We start from the raw sequence: 17,740 nt of genomic DNA, 5'->3' as shown, positions 1-17,740 counted from the left end.
CATGTGGGGTGCCTCACCTGCTTCACCCTAGTCCAGACTCTGTTCTAGAAGAAATATATATTAAGAAAGGCCAGTAAAATACCTATAAATAGAAATTATTTCTGTATATTTCTCAATATTTTTTCTTACCAGCAAGCAATTTTTCAATATCCCATGTACAGCTGTGCTGCCTGCTCCTAACGATAATTCAGAGAAGTCCACCTTTCCCTGAGAGGGAAGATATCACCATAACTGCGTCGACTCGGTTGGAGTATGGATAGCATGGCGGTTAAATCCCGGTTTGAAGGGATGTATCCTGTCAGACACACATCCTGGGCTGTGGTTCAGAAATGCTATAGCCTGACTCTGCACTGAGCTTGAGTCCTTTTGCGTTTCTATTAGTTGCTTTCTACTAATAGAAAAGTGAATCGAGTTAACTTGTGAGGGCTGAAACTGCACCAAACTATTAAATTCAACCTCTATTGCACAATGGGGGACTGAGGCATAGAAAGGCTGAAAACGTCTGTCCTACATAACGCACCAAATTCACGTTCCTTTGTCGTGGCTGAAACAACCCATACATCTCAGTTCTGTCTGGGGCTTTTTCCTCTGCAATCGGGCCACCCCTCCCGTTGGACCATGGGTCACTTAAATTTTTTCAGGAGGACGTGGTGGTAACAATAACATAAAACAAAACGAACACCTGCATCAATCTGGATTAAGGGAGCAGAGGATTTGTTGGCTCACACAGCAAAACAGTCCGGGGTACTCTGCCTTCAGGTACAGCTGGATTTGGGGCCCTACACAATGTCACCGAACTAGGTTCTCTCCAGCTCTTCAGCCTGGTTCTCCAGCTCTGTAGATGAGCAGAATGGCTAGCAGGTCTAACTGCTGAAAAAGATCTTGCCTTTTTTTTTTCAATGTTCCTTCAAAAGTTGCAGATGGCACGTCATTGGCTCTGACTGGAGCAAGTGCCATCTTGGAAGTCATCACCGAGGAGGCGCTGTTCTGATTAGCCACACCTGAGTCCTGCGCCCACCCCCACAGAGGAGCGTCACCAACATCTGAAAGCCTGGGCCTGGGAGTGGACATTAGGACATTTTCATCAGAAGAAAGGGAAGTGGATGGTACCTGTCTGAACAAGAAATTTTGGCTGTAGGCCTGAAGGTCAAGTTTCCCTTTTACTCTACAATCTTAGTAAATTCATCTCTAACATCCACTTCACACTGTGACTCTGTTTGGTGTCTCTGTCCAGTAACCTTTTTCTCTTGCGTAGCTCATATAAAATTTTAGAAGGTAAATGGTGAAAACTATCCAATGGGATTTGCCCTGCTGGGTTTCAGACTTGTTTGTGACCCACGGTCCCTTTTTGCCTTCCTCCTCCTTCCCTTTTAAAATGGGATGGCTGTCCTGTGCCTGTCTCACCATTGGTTTTAGAAGTCCGTAACTTGCCGTCTGGTTTCACAGGTTCACAGATACAGAATTTTGCCTCAGGTTGATTCATTCACACAATAGATCTCACGTATAACTGACTTAAGTGATTTAGATCGTGAGATCTCTGACTTTGAGTTGATATTTAGATGAGATTTTTGGATTTAGAGTTGATGCTGAAATTGTTAAGATGTGTGTGGATGCTGAGATGAGATGGATGTGTTTTGCACATGGGAAGAACTCGAATTTTGGGGATCGGAGAGCAAACTGTTACGGGTTGAGTCGTGTCTACGGAAAAGATATGTCGAAGTCCTAACCCTTCGTATCTATGAATGTGACCTTATTTTGAAATAGGGTCTTTGCAGATATAATTAGGTTAAGACGATGTCATACTTAGGCCCATCCTAATTTAATATAATTGGCGTCCTCATAAGAAGAGGGGATTTTGTGCACAGAGGGAAGATGGCCATGTGAAGTCAGAGGTAAAGCTTGGAGTGAAGCCAGTGAATGTCTGGGACTGCTAGAAGCTGGGAGCATCAGGACAGGATGCTCTCCAAGAGGCTTTGGAGGGGACCTGTCCCTGCCAGCACCTTGATTTGGGGCTTCTAGCCTCCAGAACTGTGAGAATAAATTTTTGTTGTTTGAGCCACCCAGTGTGTGGTACTTTGTTATAGCAATTTCAGGAAACCAATACAGATTCAAGTCTGGCAAAGGTTTGCTAGACAACTATTTGTTGAAATGAATGGCAAGTAAAACCTAAGTTAGAATATGAGCGAAGTGTTCCCCTTTCTGGGATGTCTCGTTGTCACCAGCTTAAAACTCCTATTAGTTGCTAAGCGGAAAAAACATTTTCCTTTTCCTTCTCCCTAATGTCCTCAGAAATACACCTGAGAGATAAATCATATTATGGCTCCTCCGAGTACTAAAATGATAGCAAAACACTCTTCCCACAAGAAATGTAAACGAAAGGATGTTTCAGGTAACGGGAATGACGAAAATATTCAATTATAATAAATGACGCAAGTATTTAAAAATTTACTCTCAGAGGGTGAGTTACATAGAATCTGTTTTCGGAACAACTTTCCAGTTTCCACCTCTTTATGATTATGAAAACAATGAGTAATTCATATAGAAACGTTACGTAACCACGTCTCCGCTGAACTAATTCTGATGTATAGCGAGGCAGATTTATTTACAGACGCTTCCGCATCATTTGGTGCTGAACAAAAGGAAGCCCGTGAAGGTCGTGTCGTCATCCTCATCCGCAAACAAGCCGTTAAACCTCTCTCCTCCCGTCGCTTGCATCCACACCTCGTCCCCAAGCTTCAGCTGCAGAACGATGCCCCCGGAGGCCTGGTCCTCAGAGCTCATGTAACTGTCCTTGGTGTGCAGAACCTTTACCCCATTTTTGATCAAAGATACCTGCACGTTCCTGGAGAACACGGTGATGTGGTAGGTGAAGTAGTAGACCCCGGCAACGTGGCACGTGAATTTCCCCGTAGCTATGTCGTAGTGGTTGAATTCGTTGTACAGGATCCTGTCAAACTTGACGGGCACATCCGAGGGCGGGAACTTGCTCAGCACGGTGAGCCCCACGGTGAAAGCGCTTTTCGGCAAGACTGGCATCTCACCAATTTTCCCTTTTTCTCCGCGATCCCCTTTCCAGCCCCTCATTCCCCGCACTCCTGGCTCACCTTGGGGCCCCAGCGGCCCAGCCTCTCCCTTGGGACCAGGCTTTCCAGGGGGGCCTACGGGGCCCGGTAAACCAGTTGGGCCCAAAGGACCAGTGTTGCCCCTTAGCCCTTCTGGACCAGTGGAACCCACATCACCTTTGTCTCCCTTCGGCCCTTGAGGGCCCGTCTCTCCCCTGAGCCCTTTCTCCCCCGGGGAACCAACGAATCCCTTTGGCCCGTGTTTGCCTGGCGGTCCTCTCGAGCCTGGATCACCTTTGATGCCTTTCGCTTCAACTTTTCCATCTGCTCCTAAGTAGGGGAGGAAAGAACAAAGGAAGACATGATTTATGAAATATCGCCTTGTAAAAAAAACAACTTGGGTTTTCCATCATCGAGCATATGAGCACAATGTAGCTCGGCATGCGCTCAGGGTTTGAAAATTCACTCCCAAATCGCACACGCACAAAAATCACCTTCAACCTCCGCCTACTAGACGGTGTCGGGCTCACGTTATCAGTTATCACCCCTTAGCATCTGGGTCACTATGAGCAACACACACCTTGGGGATCCCGAAGAACAGCAGAGGGCGGATCAACTCAGGTGACTTTGAGTAAACTGACTCTCGATTATGTGACATCCCCCAAAAAGTGCCTCACGGGACTGAACACCAAATAAAGCCTTCTGGGTGGCATCGATGGCTCTCGTGTCCAGCCCCACCTGTGACGTGCCGACCCCATCGCACACTTGGTCATTCACAGGTCCACTCGGCACGTCCTCGCCCCCTGCCTGGGCTAGAGAGCACTGGTTCTGAGCATGCACCCCGGACTTCAAGGCCAGAGTTCAGCCCCCTCTCCACTGCCATACCGGGGACCGGCCACCTTCCCCCCTGTTTCCTCCTCCACGGTGTTAGGATAGTGTTGCTGCCCCGTTTGTAGGCCATCGTACTGAGTCTGTACATGAAAAGCACTTGGAACAACCTCGTGTGAAGCGAATGTTATGTGTTTGCCCGTATGACCATTCTCCCGTCCCATCAGTCACAGCTGCCAAGAGTTCGTCCTACCCTTCAGAGCCACCTTGTCCCTGTAGTGTCGCCAGATGCACTGAGTCGAAACGCCGTGTCATTCCTCAATTGCTCGCACACCAGCTCAGGCTTCGGAAAACTATGGCCCACGGGCCAAATCCGGCCTCCTGTCTGGTTTTGTATGGCCCACAAGCTAAGAACGCTTTACGTTTTTAAGAGGTCACAAATAATATTCCGCGATGCATGAAAATTACATAAAATTCAGGTTTCAGTTATCGTAGAGTTTTCTTGGAACATAGCCCCCCCATGTATCGTGTGTATCTATGGCTGCTTTTCGCTACAATAGCAGAATCGAGTAGTTGTGTTGGAGACCGCGTGGCCTGCAAAGCTGAAAATATTCACTATCTGGCCCTTGGCAGAGAAGTTTGCTGATCTCTGCACTGAATCATGAGCTTCTGGAGAGGAGGACCTGTGTCACCTTCGTCATTGCATCCTCACTGGTCCAGCCCAAGTGAAGAACCTGTCCTTGCTAAGCATTTACCAATTGTTGCTCAGTCATCGATAGTTCAGTATCAGAGCCCGGTAAAACGGGACGCCATTTCTGACCTTTTTCTCCTTTCTCTCCATTCATTCCATCCTTCCCTGAATCACCAGGGCGTCCTGGTTCTCCTAGGTGGGAAAGAAGAAAAAAAAACGGGAGTAAAACTCCAATTTTCCTGATTTTCCTAGACATCAGTCTCAACCAGTGGTGTAGACTGGATGGTCCTGGGGGTGCCCCCCAGACCGGACACACACACACACACACACACACACTCTCCCCACAGAAGTGCAGGGGGAGGCAGGCAGGTGTGAGCAAGCAGCAAAGGGGGCTGAGCTGTGTAGAGGAAGTGAATTATGAAATGCATGGGGTGGACCTCCCAAGCGGCCGGCTCCAAGAAGGCAGGACAAGAACGAGGTGTGTGCTTGTCCAGATGATCACGACTGCATTTGCTCATGCAATGGACGCTCAGGAGGGGACTGGACGTCAGAAGCCCTGGGCGACTTTCTCATTTCTGCTGCTTTTCCATCGTTCTTGCAGAGAGCGGGGTGGAAAGTTTACTAGCCTTCGTGCTGCGGTTACACAGCACGATTTGGGATAGAAGGGAGGGTTCTGGAAGGATCTCTCTAGCGCCTTAGGGTGGTGGTAGACGTCACCGATTGAGTTGGCACGGCAGACTCCATTGGAAACATCCGGTGGGTGAGGTTTGGCCGACCACACATAAGTCCCGGTGCTCGGACGCTCCAGCTTCCCGTGTGTCAGTCGACAGGATGGAGGTGGCTCCAGGCATGGCAGTAGGAGGGCTCACCAGGATGTGGTTCGCTCCAGACTCCAGCTTCCCAAACGATAGCATCAGATACCCCGTACTTCAGCCCCACTGACCCAGTTGTGGTGACGAAGCAAGCTGGGCCAGTTTCCAAGTCTTGACAAAGGACTGACATGGGCAGATTCATATCAGTGATGTCTGGTCTCCTGGGGCTCCAGGCAGGCTCTGGGTCCTGGTGCGGGGGTGGAGCGGGGGAGTCTCTGGGCAGACGTCACCCCTGCATTTACCTCCTCCTTTTCTTTCCCCGTCCACTCCCTCACTGGCCCACTCCAGAGTCTTCCTCTCCTCCCTGCTTTTCGGTTTCCCTGCTCACTTCTCAATTCTTCCATCTCTAGAACAAAGGCCTCCAAACTTTCATGATCATGCACCTCCAAGTAACAAAGGATGAACGCGTACTCTAATCAATGCGCATTTATGCATTTATCAATTACATACAGATAGTGTTCTAAAAACATGTTCATCATAAAATGTACACACAAATACATTTGAAGAGGGTAAGATAAAGATGAAGCTGATTTTTAATAAGTGTGATTAAAGACACTCCTAAGAAACGTGTATATATAATATAAACTGTACAAAGCATATATCTCTATATCTCTATCTCTCTCTCTCTATCTCTATCTCTATCTCTATCTCTATCTCTATCTCTATCTCTATCTCTATCTCTATCTCTATCTCTATCTCTATCTCTATCTCTATCTCTATCTCTATCTCTATATCTATATCTGCTTTGAAGAAACATGTAAAATGCCAAAGAACAGATACCATTGAGGAAGACAGAGATTCAGTAGGGGACAAGTAGAGAAATTTGTTGAACATATGAACATTTGTCTTTACTTTTTTATCTATCTTTTATCTCCTTTGGCGTACGTAAAAAATTTTAACATACAAAAAAAAAATTAAAATCCCATATGTTTGGAAATAAGACATACACACCCACTCTCAAGTCAGAAGGGTTGAGCACCCGAAGGCGGGACTGTCACCCCACCCTGCCAGGCTCCCGTGGCCAGAAGTGTGCTGAGCTGCAGAACTGTGGCCTTGAGACTGGAGCAAAGTGCACGCAGAGGTTTTTAGAGAAAGAGAAAATGTGACCCTGGGAGTTCGAGGTCCAGGCTTTCATCTGGAAGAGTCTAAAGAAGCAGCCGAGCGAAGCTGCCCAAACGGTGAGGCGTGAGGAACGTCCACCGCCTCTGGAGTCTGGCTGTGGGCGGGCTAGGTGGGTGCCTGCGGGGGTGCCGGGCTGTAGGTGTTCAGTCAGGGCCTGCCCGGGAAAAGTGCTGCCGAGGCAAGGAGACCCTGACAGCGAGGGAGTGCGTGAAAAAACTGGGGGGCTTTCAGAGGCAGTGAGGCAATGAGCGCATTGCCCACTCCAAGGAACGGTGCAGAAGGGGGTCCACAAAGAACCCCAAAAGAATCTCACGAGAGAAAAGCCAGCTTTGAGTCGTCTTCTTCAGAGAGCACCCACGCCAGATTTTAACAGCACCAACTAAGTAATACCTTCTTGCGCCCCTTCTCCTCGGCCCTGCCCCATCTCGGGAGTCAAGCGTGGCCCTTTCAGTGAGGAGGGACAGTGGACGTGAAAGATGGAGGAATTATGAAGACACAGGTGTAATCTGAGCACAATAAGCCTGTGGTGTCTGAGTGTGTGTGCATGCGTGCACGTGCACACACACACACACACACACACACACACACACACACACACACACACACACACACACTACACGGTCCCAGGGGGAGAGTAGAAACAAGGATTTCATTAAGACTGAGGTATTGCCATGAGCCTGGACTGGGTTTTTTACAACCCAGACATCAGACAGGTCTAATGCCTAAGATACGGACTTATTGGAGACGTGATCCAGTAGGAGACCTCACAGAGCAGACTTGCAGGGTGACGGACAAAGAGAAGTGACATTGCTTCCTGGTGACCCTCTCCTTCATCCAGCCCGCCCAATAAATGGGCTAGACTACCAAATGCCATGAGCAGGAAGAGAACACCTAGACTTCCATTCATCTGGGCAGCAGATTTCCTGTACTAAGTCACTGAGTACTTGTTTCTCCAAATCTTAACAAAGGCTTTTTAAAAAATCCATATTCCAACAGCATTTGCTGGCAAAGCATTAATTTTAGTCCATCCTGAAATTGCCTTCTGCATATTATTTCAAACATTTTTAGAATAGCCAGAGGAATATCTAATCTTCTGACATGATTAATAAATATCAAAAGTGACTTCTAAATGTTTATCGTTAAGTTTGGTGACGATTTTCTCCTATTTAATGTATTGCTGAGAAAAAAATGACAGAGGTTTGTGTTCACATTTCACACAGTCCTGAAATACCTTATTAACTGGGGTGCTTCTTTCTATAAATGACTGATATCTCATGGCACAATTTAGAGTTAGGATGAGGTTCGCTTTAATAGATGTAAATATAAATTCACATGCGCAAAGCCTTAATAATTTCTAGGTTTTGTCAGACTTCTTGTCCAATCTGACTAGTTCATCAGTGTTTTTTTTCCCTAATAACATACTACTGAAGAGCTTACACTCAGGCTAGAAATGACAGCTGTGTCGTTTGCGTGTGTCTTTTATGTTTCTGCCCTCAACCTTCAGTTTGTTGGCAGGAGTATTTTAGGCATCCATCTATTGTGATAGCTCAATAGTATAGTTTGAACCCACCCTGGCCTGGGTACGCACAACTGCACATAAATAGGTACACATAACTGGGTACACTGAGGCTCCCACTCTCCCCACAGGACACATTTCAAGCCTCAAATGACACCTGTCCATCTGCAAATGGTCTGAGCGAGGCCAACCATGCCAATGCACACACAGGCACCCCCCAGAGATCGTGCAGGTTCGCTCCCAGACCACCTCAATGAAGCGAGTCATCATCTTTTTGCAGGTGAGGGGGTCTTGACTTCTGCAGGTGGGGGGGTCTTGACTTGGATTTGTAAAAAAGGTAACATCTGTGAAGCACAATAAAGTGAGTGCCAAAAAAAAAAAGCGGTATACCTCTATTAAATATTTTCAAAGCTCAGTTTTTTTTTCTTCACTTAAATTTATCTTGTTAAATGTCCGTAGATGTTCTGATGTTTTCTTCCTGCTCCCAAAGGGTTCATTCGGCTTATGGTCAGACCAGGGCTCAAGAAACCTGTTCAAAAACCAAGCCGATCGGTTGGTGTTATGAAAATCGCTCCCACATCCAGGCTTTTGCAAATTTCCTTTCTTGGGGCTGGATCCTGTCCCCCAAACCCCAAACCCTGGGGGCAGGCCCCAACATATGACATAGATCCGTGAGGAGCAGCTTCGGTATGGCTTCAGGCGATCATCCATTTTTGTATTCTCTGTCACTCTACGTCACCTGCCTGACCGCAGGGCGAGCATCAACTCTCATGCGCCCTGCGACTGGGTGCTCTGTGCCAAACACTTGGCAACTGGATCTCTCTAGAGGCCCCATGTGCCACTGATCCGTTGTACCTGTCACTTGAGGCAGGAAGATCTATGACATGATATACACCTGAAAATGGCCGTGCGGTAGCAAGGCTGACGGCTGACAACAGGTTTCTCCACTAGACGAGAAAGTCCACGAGGATGGGGGGGCTTCTCAGCCTTGTACTGTACTCTAGTGCCGAGTGCAGAACCTGGCATGGGGCAGGCTCTCAGTGTTTGCTGGACTATGGGCGAATGGATGATGGGAGGATGGCCACGCAGGTGACGAATGAATGAATGAATGAATGAGGTAAAAAGAATGGAGGAATGAATACATGGAAGGGCAGCTGACGCCACCAGGGGGTGAATACCTGCTTCTCCTTTGTCACCCTTTGCTCCGTCTCGTCCATCTCTTCCGGGCAAGCCATTGTGACCGGGGTTCCCAGGGACGCCAGGGTGCCTGCACGTGTCCTGGGAGCTCACGTTCCCTGTGCAGACTCCGGTGGCAAGCAGGAGCCACCAGATCCTCATGGTTCAGAGGACAGAGCTGAACGGAAAGAGAAACACAGACCGAAAAGGAAACTTTTGCCTCTCTACCTTGCCGTGGGAAATGGACCCACCCAGGCGAAACCTGGACGGAGTGCTCAAGCTGGTGGCAGACTAAGCTGCTCACATCAGAAGGACATTGTCCTTGGAAGGGACACATGTGATCGGGCCCACTTTTAAAGGTGAGCAAGCAAGGAGAAAGCCAACTTCCAAGTCAGGACCCTTCCATTCATCATTTCGCTTTGGGCAAACCACATTTTGGGAGCCACGAGAGAGACTGATGCTCACTGATCTCACAGAGCTGCTGTAAAATCCAAATTTGATCACCATGTGCATGAAAGCACACTGTAAATAGCGAAGCAAACATAGAATTAGTATCGGATCCAGCCACCCCGCCTCTGGGTACATATGCAAAAGAACCGAAAGCAAAGCCTCGAAGAAATATTGGCACACACATGTTCACAGCAGCATCATTCACAACGGCCGAAAGGGGGAAGCAACACACATGTCCACTGACGCATGAGCGGATGGAAAAAATGTGGTCCATGGAATATTAGTCACACTTAAAAACAAAGACAATTCCGCCACACGCGACGACACGGATGAACCTCGAAGACGTATGCTCTGTGAAAAGAAGCGAGTCACAAAAGAGCCAGTAGTTCACGATTCCACCTATGTGTGGTACCTGGACTAGTCGAGTTCATAGAGACGGGGTGGAATGGTGAGAGCCTGGGGCCGTGTGGAGAGGTAGAGGGAGTCACTGTTCAGTGGGGACAGAGTTCCAGGTTGGGAGGCTGAAAACAGCCGGACAGTGTGGATGTACTTAACACCAGTGACCTGTGCACTTAAAAGTGACTGAAACGGTAAATTGTGTTATGCGTATTTTACCACAGTAAAAAATAAAATAAAATAAAAATAGTAAAGCTTTCAAGCTATCCTACTGTGATATTTCGAGTTCGGGTTTTGTTTTCACGGGAGGCCACGGTGAAGAAAGGCACACTTGCACCCGCGGAAGGGCACGCGGTTCGAGAAGCCCTCTTTCAAGTCCTCCCTGCGAGTCGTTGATTTGCTTTCCGACCTCATCAGCAGCTAAGACAATGCTGGCGTGTGAGGTGGGGCCTGAGATCTAGGGAGGGGAGCAATGGATCCGGTGGAATGTTCTAGACAAAGAGAACAGCTCAGGCAAGATGCCGTGGTGGAACCAACACTCGGGATGTGGGGGGCCCCCCTGACCGGATCGAAGCTCCCCGCGGGGACACAGCACCCTGACCCTCTCTTTCAGAGCGCCATGGGTGAGGGGTTACGCTTGTTTTTGTAATTATGTAACTAAAAATCTGGTTACCCATCTGACAGTATTTTCCTCATTATTATATTCCCAGTACTCAATTTTAAGCCTGGAACAGCAGGATGAATAAATATGACTGTATCATGGCAGATATCTTAGGACTCAAAAAAATGACAACATACATTTAGTGCAACTGGTCAGAAGCCAGAACCTCTGCTGAAGGCAGTGGAAGTCTGCACAGCCCTTTGGAGAGTTAAAGAGAAAAGACGTCCATATCTAAGACCAAGTAATCTCTCCCTTAAAATTCTTCCCAGTAACCCACAGTTTGTGTGCCAAACGCATTAACCACAGCACCGTCTGTAACAGTGTAACAACATTGCACTGTGATGTGTAATAACGTTTTAGTAAGCAGAATATTACATAACCACTAGAATAATTATGAAGGAAGTTCTTATAGAAATATGTAAAAGATATATGTCGTGTCGAATTTTTTTTTAAATATACTAAAGTACCGTGCACATTACGAATGTACCTATGTAATTACATATGCATATTGACAAAAACTAGAAGCAAATAGATCTAATTGAACGTGGTTGCTTTGGAATGGTGGGATTCTGGGAGTTTCTCCTTTTTCAAAAAAATGCTTTTTTTCAGGGTCTGTAAAAATATTTCTAGATACATATTTTTAAAAACCAGATAGTCTCTGTCATCCAAAGGATGATATCGCCACCGTATGGAGGCCTCTAAATGTCACAGGGCTTGAGGCAGATGGAGTATTTTTAGAAAAGGAAATACAGATGTTTCCCTTTGTAGTCACAACCTTACGCCATTTGGGGAAATTGAGTTGAGTTTTCTTAGAGCCAGATCCCATAAATAACCTACACCGGCCTCGTTCGCTTAACTCAGAAGTGACTGGCAGTAAGTAGTCAAATCTAAACTGTGCGGACCAACCTCTTTTAAGGGGTCTTTATCTTTCCCTTTTTAAGTTTTTTTTAAAAAATGTGTGTTCCAATTATTCCAATAATAAAAAGGTTACGAGATCATACACTTGTGATAAATTCCGTGTTCTTCTCCAGCTGTAGAAAAGCTAAGATGAAAGCAAACACCTTCTCTCACTATTCTGCATACTCGATATAGGCAGAGACTGTAGCTCACTTGCTTATACTTCATGCCTAGCGTGAAGACAACCTTCAATGATTGATTTTTGAATAATTAAAGATACTTGCCACTCACATAAGCAATAAGTAAGTTATGGCATTATATCTAATAAGAAAATTTAGGAGAAGGACATGAGGGTTTGCACAAAGAATGCAGTAGAATTTGTATTAATATACTATTTTAAAAAATAAAAAGAAAATGCATTTGTGCTTTTCACAAAGCCATGGGTTGGATCCCATTTAATGAGTTCAACCAGTTCATAACTCTATTTTTAATTTCTACGTCTGGTGTCTCCTCGGAAGGAAGGAAGGAAGGAAGGAAGGAAGGAAGGAAGGAAGGAAGGAAGGAAGGAAGGAAGGAAGGAAGGAGGGAAGGATAGGAGGGAGAGAGAGAGGGCGGGCGGGCAAGGCTGGTTATCCTGGTTCTACCTATGTACAGATCGTCACCTGGGGAGGTGACTGGGTATTAAATCTAATCCTTGTCAGTGCTTTTAGTGAGGATGACTAGTTTCTCCCACATTCTTTCTCACCTTCTGGCATGTAATAAAAATTTTAGCTGGCATGTAGCTGCCCACAATAGACTCCATTTCCCAGCCTCCCTTGCAGCCCAGGTATTTACATGAAACTAGGTTCTGGCCAATGGGAAGTGAGCAAAAGGGGCTTAAGCAACTCGAGGGTCATAACGGGAAAGGGTGTAACCTCCTTTGCCCCTTCCTCTTTCCTATGGCTGGACCATGCGTGGGATGTTGAGCCATCTCGGACTCCTCAAAGGAGGGCAGTGCTTTGGGGATAGAAAAATCCTGGTCTCTGATGACAACAGACCAGAGCTGTCCTACCAGCCTATCTTTTGACATGAGACAGTAATATACTAATAACTTGCCTAAGCAACCATTATTTGGGGGCTCTTTCACACATAGTTCAGCCAGCAGCTGCATGACTCATGCAAGGTTTCTGCTGTGGAAAGTGTGGGTACTCATCCAAAATGAGGAAGGTTTGTGGACTTCTGTAGTCAGTTAGCCCAGTAGACAGATGACTCACTGGGTATACGATCCCTCAGGTGACATATTAAAAACCAACTATCATCACTGCCTCAGGCAGGTCAATACAATCCATGGGAATGCAGAGAGGAGATACTTATCCTTCTGCTGACCATGGAGTCCCTGGGTTGAGAGACCCCAGGAAGCTGCTGTGATCTTACACGCTTGACACACCGATGCAGTTAGGGGCAAAGGGACACAGACGGCACATGCTTTGGGGTTACTGTGTTTTAGTCCTAAATAAAATACATTTTTAGCGAATGTCCTGTTTCTGGGTTGTTTCTCCTATGCTTGACCTATGTTTCCCCTTCAGTACTGAATTTCTTGATAAAAGGACACTCCATGCCTCCTTTGATTAATTTCCTGCAAGAACATGATGTCCCTAATTCACAGCCAAGGTCAAGGATTTCTGTTCTTCAAGATTCTTATGCCCCCAAAAGCTAAGAATTAGTGAAGACCTGCCAGAGCCCCGCTGAGCAATCTTTACTGGGTCTCCAAACCTCAGAGCCTCTGCTTCCCTGCACAAGAGATGAACAAGCTGGCAAACATCCCTCCCAGATCTGACAGTCTAAGAATCTAAAAATCTCTAAACTGGCTTCACTGGATACATTTTCTTCCACATGCTCTGTACCTTGTACGCTTTGGGTATTTCTTCTTCGGCATATATTGAGGGGCTTTTTTTTTTTTTTTTTTTAAGTACAGCGTAAATTAGTATAGCCATAAATAACAAAGGTACACATTAAAATTTGTGCAAAATAATCTACGAGCTTCTCTAGAACGCTCTCTAGAAAGGCCAGCTCATTCTTATGGTTGTTCTGCGGTTCTGTGCCTTCTCCCAACCAGTTTGCAGAATTCTGGCAGAAGAGACAAGTTCTGCGTTTATCTCTTGTTTAGCCTCTTCGAGAATGAATTTTGGAACTGGCTTACTCCTTTCTTACCCAAAACTCTGCAGGTATCTGCCTACTTGGCAAATAATTGAGCAGGATTGTCATACGCTGATAATAAAAGAACTATTTTAGGACTCAGATGCCTTAAATTGAATGTAAAGAAATTGTTTCCTCATGCACTTACCTGACCGGCCCCCGGGGCTGCAGGCTGCACCCAGGTGCTGTGCAAACCAAACCAGCACTCAAGGACAAACTAGATAAAATCACGCCTTCCTGACACACAATTCCCTGGTGGGTACATCTGCAAAACAGCAGGAAAGGGTGGGAACAGAGCGAGGCACAAGATGTCTTGGAAGAACTTCAAAAACTCCAACAACACTTAAGTCAGGTAGCATCTTCCCCCAGCAGCCCTCGCCTCAGAAAACTTAGCTCTTTTTTTTTCCTCCCCGGTACTTTTTGATGAAATGAGAGAAAACGAGTCTGGAGGAAGCAATCCCCGTGGCAGGTGACGTCGGCGCCTTTGCTGGAGCAGGTTCTCTGCCCGCTGGGGTCAGTTCTGGGACAAGAGGACAAAACCGAAGACAACCATTCAGGCCTCATTCGGATTCCAGACCATTAGAGCTGATTTCATTTAGCTAGATCTCTCACCCTTCTGTGTCATTTCTTTAATTTTAGGCATTTGTGTACATAAGGATTTAATGCCCATTGCCTACCTGACACAGAGAAAAATATGGTGCAAGTTCCTTTTCAATGCCATGTGAAATTTACTCTCAGCTTTTCCAGATCGGCGTCCACTAACACTGACCTCTCACTTAAGAGGACAAATGTACCCGACGTGGCGTCTCAGAGGTGCTGAGGAGAACCGAGCTGGAAGGTGGTGTGTGCGGCTGTGGCAAGTCCCGCTTAACCCGAGGAGACGCCTCTCCTCTCAGCGTGCCTCAGTTTCCAGTCTGTACGGCGGCGGGCAAAGCGGTGCCAGCATCCCGGCCGTGCCGGGAATGATTAGGTCACTAAGGTAGACGGTTTCTCCTCCGCCATGCCCTGGCCTGCCCTCTCCATCCCTGACTCCACCCAGACGCCCTCAGTCCTTGCTCAGCGGATGGGAGCACGGATAGGAGCATCCGCAGTCTGGGCGCAGCTGACAATCCCTTCCCACTCCGCTTTCGCTCCCCTTCCCCGCCCCGTCTCCCGCATCCCCCTTCTCCACCCCAGGCTTCCTCCCCTTCTGTTCCTCTGTGAATTCCTTGGGTGGCCCTGCTGCTGCCAGCTCAGCTTCGGTCCCGCGGCGCATCTCCGCCCTTGGCGGTGCCTTGCCCAGTCTGTTCTGCCAGCCCTGACCTCTCTCCTGGGCTTCATCCTGCTCCTTTGACTACCCACCGGACAGACTCGACTGTCACAAACAAACGTGGGATTCCTGCCCCCTCCACGCCGTATGTCCTGGATCCGTTTATGGCACTGGCGCCTGCCTGTCACCCCAAGGCAAAACTTGGAAACCACTCTCCAACCAATGGATGGAGACCTGCCATCCCACTGAGCATCCTTCACGTCCAGTCTCCTGTACGTCCAGCCTCCTGTCCCTTCCCATGTCTCTTTGCTGGGTCCCGTCTCCCAGACCAGCTCCTTGCCTCTGGTTTTAAATCCGGCCTTTCCCCTGCCCCTGGACTGGGCTCCAATGCAAATTTGGCCACGACGTTCCTTGCCTTCAAGTCTTTGCCTCCCAAAGACTTGAAATTGCTGCCCCTCGTCACGGTCCACAGGCCCATAAGACCCGGCTCCCGGCCTTCCGGTCTCACACAGCTCGCATTGCCCTTCGATGCCACCGGCCCGGCTGGCCCTGTCACACTGTCACCCCTCCAGGATCCTGCTGGGGTCTGGCCTCTTCAGGCCGCCTTCCTGCCCCGACAGTCACCACGGGAAGTGACTCCAGACCCTGAGGTCCCTTCCGAACCTGGGCACAATCCTACTATCGCAGAGTTCACGCCGAATCCTAATTGTATGTCCTGTCTTGCCTCTTTTCACCGAAAGCTCCGTGGGAGGCTTCGCACATTTTGGCTTGTCTCCTCAGTGCACCGGGTAGGTGGCTCACACCGCTGGGTCACCTCCCCACGACTCTTCTAGAAGTGGCCACAGCCCTCTATTTTCACTCCTTCCTATATAGGGTGCCAGCTTGAGTCCCTAGGAGCCACCCTGTGAGAGGCAGACTTGGGTTCCCAGTGCTTTCACCCCACCCCACCCCACCCCACCCCTAAGCTAACCCTCCCCCACTGTCAGTCCAGCCAAAGGAGGGGGAGAGTTTGGGAAAGTGGGTGGAAATTATGAGGTGGAAATTATGAGTAAACAAGTGGGGACGAGTTGCCTGGCAGCCTTTGTAAGAGTCAGTTTCTGTTTACAGTCACAGCAAACAATGGGCTATTAACTTAGCTTTTCTGGGCTGTTAATTAAAGGAGGAAATTGTCACCTACCCCACCCCAAAGGGTAAGTGGGCCTAGGGCCACTAGCAAATATTCTGGAGAAGGGAGGCCGATCTACAGGTGGATGGACAAAGGTGTGTTCTAGTCACCTACCTTCCACCACCTGTAGCAAAAGCTGCTGCTACAAAATAGGACTTCTCTCTGGGTTTTGGCTTTATCAGTCTTATTCCAACGTTTAGTGAATGATTTCAAGTCAAGTGACCCCCATCTGTTCCCTTCAGAGCCTTCTTTCTCCCATATCCATCCAGTGGTTTGAACCAGCTCATTAATGGAAATGTTACAGAAGTCTGTCGATGTCCTTGCAGGAAATGAGCTGTGAACCCCAGAATTCACCCTGTTGACTCTCTCCATTAAAAAAAAATATATATCTATATCTCTCTATATATCTTATTCTAATACTCAAATGCATGCGCAGAACCAGTTTGGCAAATTATTTTTAATATACAGATACAAAACAACAAATATAGATTCACAGCATTTACAAAAATTCATTCAAATAACATCGTAAATTTTTTTTTTTTTTTTTTTTACAAAAACTTCATTCAACAAAAATACATATCAAGTTACAGCAATCTTGTACAACATACTTCAGCTGTCAACAGCCAGTCATCAGTTTGGAAGCTGTCACTTGACTTACACAGATAACATCATCTTGATGTTGACGATTTAAGATGAAAGGGAAAGGTTACCAAAAGCCTTGCAAAGTAGGTAAGTCAAATACAACTGATGGTAATGTTTATTTAAAAAAAAAATTTTTTTTTAAGTCAGAGAATTGGTTAAAGTATTTTCTAAATACAAATGTTGATGCCTATGAAATAAACTAAAGGCAATGTTACTCACGCATGTTGTAGCTAACTATATTTGCATCAAATATTTAAGCTTTTGGGTTTTTTTTTTTTCAGGATAAAAAAGTTTTATTTTTCTCAAAATCTTTTGAACTTCACTTTCCTCATATCCATCAGAGAACAATAGCATCAGCCAAGTGGAATTTTAGCAGGGAGAACGATTTGTAGGTTAAGTTTATAACAGAGACAACTGTTTTAGAGCAGTTTGACCTAGTTAGTTTGTATCCTATAGCCATGGAAAGGATGTTTATTCACAATTGCTGGCACCGTCCTGTAAAGGACATGTTGTTTCTCTTCTCCTCAGCAAAAAAACAATACAGCAGTGCCCCCAACTCCAGGTAATCAGGCGATTCTACTCTAAGTCAATTTGCACCGAAGAATATCAACAATTTGAGCAGTAAAGATTTCCAACTGACAAAATACTGCCTCACGTGGCTTTTACCAAAGATTTCTATGGTGAGCCAAAATCTCAATTAAATGCACTTGCTCTGTGTCTATGCCACGGCAATGTAGGATCGAGGAAGAATTTCTGACTGGGCATGGAGTCGGTCAGTCAGTCTCCGTCTGAGTGGAACGCTTCCGACCACATCAGATCCACCAGGCGATAAAGACCA

General features: G+C 46.9%; 1 protein-coding gene across 1 annotated transcript; it reads right to left on the bottom strand.

Moving 5' to 3' along the window:
- Window positions 1-2,619: 2,619 nt before the first annotated feature.
- Window positions 2,620-9,429, bottom strand: LOC105293282 (complement C1q and tumor necrosis factor-related protein 9A). The gene is made up of 3 exons (XM_011361819.1): window positions 9,270-9,429; window positions 4,711-4,773; window positions 2,620-3,392 (listed from the first exon to the last, which is right to left on the bottom strand). Exons 1-3 carry the CDS (start codon window positions 9,427-9,429, stop codon window positions 2,620-2,622), a joined length of 996 nt encoding a protein of 331 aa, XP_011360121.1.
- Between the last annotated feature and the right edge of the window lie 8,311 nt (window positions 9,430-17,740).

The sequence above is a fragment of the Pteropus vampyrus genome, unplaced genomic scaffold (genome assembly GCF_000151845.1).
Source record: "Pteropus vampyrus isolate Shadow unplaced genomic scaffold, Pvam_2.0 Scaffold71, whole genome shotgun sequence".
NCBI lineage: Eukaryota > Metazoa > Chordata > Mammalia > Chiroptera > Pteropodidae > Pteropus > Pteropus vampyrus.
This window is presented reverse-complemented; position numbering and strand designations above follow the sequence as displayed.

What these genes read in the sequence shown, in the direction of transcription:
- LOC105293282 (XM_011361819.1), bottom strand. Translation starts at nt 9,429, where the DNA reads ATGAGGATCTGGTGGCTCCTGCTTGCCACCGGAGTCTGCACAGGGAAC. An exon ending in GGGTGACAAAGGAGAAGCAG is followed by an intron (nt 4,774 to 9,269) that starts GTATTCACCCCC and finishes TTTCCCACCTAG; the next exon opens with GAGAACCAGGACGCCCTGGT. An exon ending in TGGAGAGAAAGGAGAAAAAG is followed by an intron (nt 3,393 to 4,710) that starts GTCAGAAATGGC and finishes TCCCCTACTTAG; the next exon opens with GAGCAGATGGAAAAGTTGAA.